This window comes from Lactuca serriola, chromosome 3 (genome assembly GCF_051521515.1).
Source record: "Lactuca serriola cultivar US96UC23 chromosome 3, Lser_US96UC23_V15, whole genome shotgun sequence".
In the NCBI taxonomy this organism is placed as follows: domain Eukaryota; kingdom Viridiplantae; phylum Streptophyta; class Magnoliopsida; order Asterales; family Asteraceae; genus Lactuca; species Lactuca serriola.
The window spans coordinates 303192747-303198215 of NC_136410.1; the positions used below are offsets into that span (position 1 = coordinate 303192747).

A 5469-nucleotide genomic window follows, 5' to 3' on the forward strand; every position below is an offset into this window, starting at 1 on the left:
CAAAATTATATATTTCATTTTAATTAACTCTAATTATTTATATGCAATTAAGGTGGAAATTAAAGGAAAATAAACATATGAATCCAAATCATCCAAGCAACTCAACTGAAGTAAGGTTGTTTGTCTAATTGATAATATTTTTGTTTTACTAATTTGTGCCCCGTAAAGTTCTCGTATTTGCGACATAATCATTATTCCCCATGTGTATGCACAACTGTCGACATCTATCTTACCTATCCCATTCAAATGGGATCCGTGAGATATGTTGATATTGATGTATAAAGTTCTCAATTTCTTATTCAGTTTTATTTCGTAGCGAATGCAATGGGTTGTTTTCAATTGACTATTTTAATATAAAATTTGACCACAAAATTAATGTTGATTTGATCCGACTTACCTTATTTACCTTGGTATGGTTGGTTATTTTTCATCTTATCGACAATAGTCAATCACATTTTAATAGTTATCTTTAACGTTAAAACACTATACTTTTAAACATTAAAACATTTTGAAAACCTAATCATTGAGGGGGCATTGTTAAAACACTATATTTTTAAACATTAAAACATTTTGAAAAACCTAATCATTGAGGGGCCATACTTAGAGAGGCACAACATGCCACATAATTTATAGAATTACTTAATTAAACAAAAATCTTCTACTCATTTTAACATTACAGGAAGTAAATAAAAAAAGAATATAAAATGAACTCAATTACAAAAATTGAAAACATACACAAAACTAAACAGCCCCATAATGAGAGTTGATCCCAATCCCATATAGCATCGATCTCCCTAAACCCCATTAGTTTTCCGGTGTGATTTCAACAATCACACATTTTTCTGGGTCATCGAATGATAGTCCGACTGAGTTCGATGCCTGCTTCTCTTGGTTGTACAAGATGCTTAATTGATGGTAATAAGGACAAGTTCTTGAATCTAAAGACCTCTTCTTGTTTGCATCTTTTGTTTTCCTAAAGTACTTGTTTATATTCTCCCACTTCTCTTTACACCTCTTTGCACTTCTTTTATATCCCAACTCTAACATCCCTTGTGATATCCTCTCCCACAATGAACCACCAACACCACCTCCACCCCCACCACCGTTATTACCAATATACCCTTGATGGTCCTCATTATTACCACCAAGGCCATTGTTCACATTGCTCCTTATGTTTATCAATGCCAAAACTTCATCTCTTGGCCATCTCTTACCAATGTCATCTTTTGAGGTTGACTGATTCTGATGAGGATTTTCGGTGATCTTCTCCGAGGATGGTATTTTGGTAATTTCACATAGGGGTATCTGCTTGTTAATGTTGGATAGATTAGTTTGAAGTTCTTGTAAATTCATATCAAAAGGGATCTGAATCTTTTGGTCAAAAGATGTGATCTTGTTGAGGAACTCAGTGATCGTTGATTGCCTATCTTTTGCCATCTCTTGTTCATGTTCCCTGATATGAATTTCCCTTTTTACCCTTTCCGTTTCTTCCTTTCTCCAAGCTTCTTCCCTCTTGATCTTCTCTTCTTCGCGATTCCTCATGTCATCCAGTAGCTTTTTATGCATCTCTTCCTGTTGAGCCATCATTTTCTTCACTAAGTCAACACACAACCCTTTGACCATCTTAAATTTCTTGTGCTTTCTCTTCCTCTTCTTGCTATTTATCACATGTACATTATCTTGACTCTTTTGCATCATTATCTCACTTACGTCCTCTATAAAATGATCTTTTTGCCCCTGAACCTCAAGATCTTGTTCTTCTACTCTTTGTTCATGTACTTGCGCGTTTTCTTGGTAACTCAAATCTTCAGGTGATTCAGTGGTGATGTGGTCGTGATGAGTGTTTTGGTCAGCATTATTGTAGAGATGTTCATCAAGTTCTTCACTAATCAAGTACCTGCTGCTGTCCTTGTTGTACCCTATGGTACTACCGAAACTTCTGCATGTTTCGTCTTCAAACTTCTCTTTGCATTTTTGTGCACTCCTTTTGTACCCCAACTCTGCTAGCTTCCTGAAACTCAAATAACCACAATGAAAAAATTTATATACATATATGTCTATATCTCAGTGTCAGTGGGTTTAATTATACTGAATTCACATATATAGTAATTATGTAAGTATCTTCAATTATATATCTCTAGCTATCTCCCGATCTCTAAATAATTAGATAGTTTTTTGTTAGCGGTATTTGATACAACTAAATTACAAACTGATTATCTTTTAGTTAAACGGTTTGTATTCGAGACTAGTTAGCCGCTAACAAGATTGCTATATTTCAATAGTTTTACAGAAATTGTCTTACATGGAGTTGATACGTTAGTGTCGAACATCTTTCATTTTTGAAAATGATTTTCATATATTGACTTATTGAGAAACACGCAGTAACTAAACGAAAAAAAAAAGTACAAGTAATATAAACAAAAAAAAGTGTCAGGGTATGTAAATTGTAAATTTATATATAATAATTCTAACTATATATTACATTAGTTATTTTTTATTTTTTATTTTTTTTAGAATGGCAAACACAACACACTCCCTCCCTACGATACTACTAACGAGTCAGTACCTTCGTTATTTAATTATACATGACTATTATACTTGATAAAAAGTAAATTAGAAGACTAAAGCATGATAAATATGTTAGTTTGTGTGGCTTTAATGTCTTCCAATATACAGAAAAAAAATTATGATTAGAATCATCACTGTTAGCTGATAGACTACAAACAAACATCTTCTCAAACCAAAATTTACAAAAGCAACAAACAAATTTACTTATTTAAGGTTTTAATAAAAAGAACCCGAAGTCATGCATGGTAAAGTTATAGAGAAAAAAAAAAGCATGGTAGGTATATACGCGATTAGAAAAAAATACATAATCAGGAAAAAAGTTAGGCATTTTTATTTGGTTTTAAATATCAATCCTAAAACATGTGATCTTAGGTTATTATCAAAATACAAGTTTAGTAGATCATTATAAATGAATACTTGTAGTTGTCAATTCATTTCATATTGGAAGGAACTTAATTTCATATGACATAAGAGTCGGTTGGTTTAGACACTCAATTAGCCCAATGGTTGATCGACAATCTCATGTTTAACATGCATGTGGCTAATGATCTTAACAATATATGGGAAATAGGACTTCTTAGAATAAAGATTGCCAATCAAGTTAACAACAAAGAAACGATCGAGCCAAATAGCTAACTAATTAACTTAAAAGAGTTCAGTAATGATAGAAGAATGATAAACGACGTCAAATACCTGGAAACATGGTCCCAAGTGAGATCCCTAAACCAATTCTCCGAACTAGATTTTATCCTCAAAAGTTGAATAACTTCATCATTCGACCATGAATCGTTTATATCGATTTCTTGATCCACTTTGCCTTCAGTGTCATTGTAATGATCTCGTGTAGGTGTCCGAAGAAAATGTTGGGATTGAAAAAGGGATTGATGGTGATGAGGAGTAGGAAGAGTTGGAGTGAATAAGAGAGGATCAAAAGATAGAAAATTTAAGTTTGCTGGAGTCGAAATTGGTGTGGTTTGAATTAAAGAAGAATTAGTAGGGATTCTTGAAGAGGGTCTTGAGATAAATTGGCGAAATTGCTCAAGTGGGACTCCATCAAACATAGTCTTGAACCCTAAAATTGATTTGGTGAAATTGATCGCTTTTTAACGCACACACAAACACACTTTTACTGTGTGTAAAGGAAGAATCTTGGAATAACCAACGAACGAGGAATCCTTTGTCTTGAATTGGTTCACATTCAAGTAAGGGTCTTGAAACCCGTTTCTTGAATCGTTCAACTTTTTACTAACACGTAGAAGCACACTCACCCTGCGTAAAAGAAATCTTGAAAAACGCACAGGGAAAGGGTCACCCTTTTCTTGTTACTTGTAATGCACAGAAACACGTCACTCTAAGGTTAAAAAATGATATTGAAAAACCCAAGAGACGCCCTTTTCATATTTGCTAAACCACTTGCTTGTAGCACATTGTAACAGACTTACTACTACTCCCTGTAAACAAAATCTTCTTTACGAACAAAACACAGCAAAAACCCTTTACTCACTTCTTTAATCACTCACTCTTGACGTGCACACAGAATAAGCACACTTACTGCGTGTAAAAGAAATGATTCTGATGAACAACACAACAAAAACCCTTTTCTGAATACTCACTTTTAACACACACAAACACACACAGACAAACACACTATCACTGCTTAAAGAGAGGTTGAAAAAGCAAAACAGCAGAACCTTTTTTCTCACTTTTAATTAAGACACAGACCCACACTAACTGAGTGTAGCTTGTTAGTCTATGGGAAGTAAAGAAGTTGAACTCAAACAAAAGACGATCACCCTTCCCTTAGATCACTTAAGCACACACTTTTGATACGCAGAGAACTTTCAGTGTGTCGTAAAAAGAGATGGGTTCCTTCGTAAAAACCTTAACAAAGCAACACATATCCTTTCTTCACTCACTTTTAAACACATACTCACAGTGTGTGTAAATTCCTCTTTCTCTCTCTACATCCTATCATTGTCATGGTTTCATCAAAGACTTTTGTCTTGTGTGACAGTAAAGAGAGAGACAGAGAGAGTAGGCCACCGTTCTCTTTATCATATAATTACTCATTCAAGTTGGGAGCAGTGAAAATTAGTACAAACCCAATCAGTGGACAGCACGTGCAACTCACGTGCACGTGCTAACCACACACGTGGGACTGTGTGTTGGCACGTGGTAGTGTATGTGTGTGTTTTAAGAATCCTATGTAGACAGCAGCAGGGAGGGGAGGGGAGGGGGGGGGGGGGTATGCAGAGGGAGGGGTGGGGGTGGGGGTGGGGGGCTGGATTGATCATATGATGGTGTAATAAACGGCAAAGAGATAACAGGAGCACGTGAATGCATGCAGAGACTGGGACCGTTTTATTTATTGATGACAAGGGGAAGTATTTGCTACTAGTGAGTGTACCTTAACTGTTAGACGTCCGTCGTCTACTGCTTTACATTAATTGGACATTTCAAAATAAACGACCTAAAAGCGCGTTAGATAAAAATTAAAACATAGGAATGATATGATAAAATATAGCTATTGTTTATAAGAAATATAATAAAGTAATGATCAAATTTGCAAAATGAAAATGTAGAAAGTATCATGTTTAAATTTAAAATATCTACAATGTTCGTAGTTATCAAACTTAAATTTAAAGATAAAAACAGGTTAAATCAAAATAAAAAATAGAAATTTAAAATATTTAGAATCTTGTGTAGCAACGGGAAATTTAAAATACAAATTGGATATTTGAAACAGATTTAAAACCTTATGGGAAAAACAAGATAAATTAACCTAAAAACAGGAATTTAAAATATTCACAATATTGGATAAAAACGAGATAAATTAAAATAAAAAACAAAAATTCAATATATTTAGAAACTTATGGGTGAAACGAGATAAATTTAACGAAA

The 5469-nt window shown here is 34.0% G+C and overlaps 1 protein-coding gene across 1 annotated transcript; it reads right to left on the reverse strand.

Moving 5' to 3' along the window:
- Positions 1–600: 600 nt before the first annotated feature.
- LOC145094127 (Duplicated homeodomain-like superfamily protein) lies at positions 601–4581 on the reverse strand. Its single transcript, XM_079032412.1, has 2 exons — positions 3262–4581; positions 601–2011 (listed from the first exon to the last, which is right to left on the reverse strand). Exons 1-2 carry the CDS (start codon positions 3627–3629, stop codon positions 805–807), a joined length of 1575 nt encoding a protein of 524 aa, XP_078888538.1. The 5' UTR covers positions 3630–4581; the 3' UTR covers positions 601–804.
- Between the last annotated feature and the right edge of the window lie 888 nt (positions 4582–5469).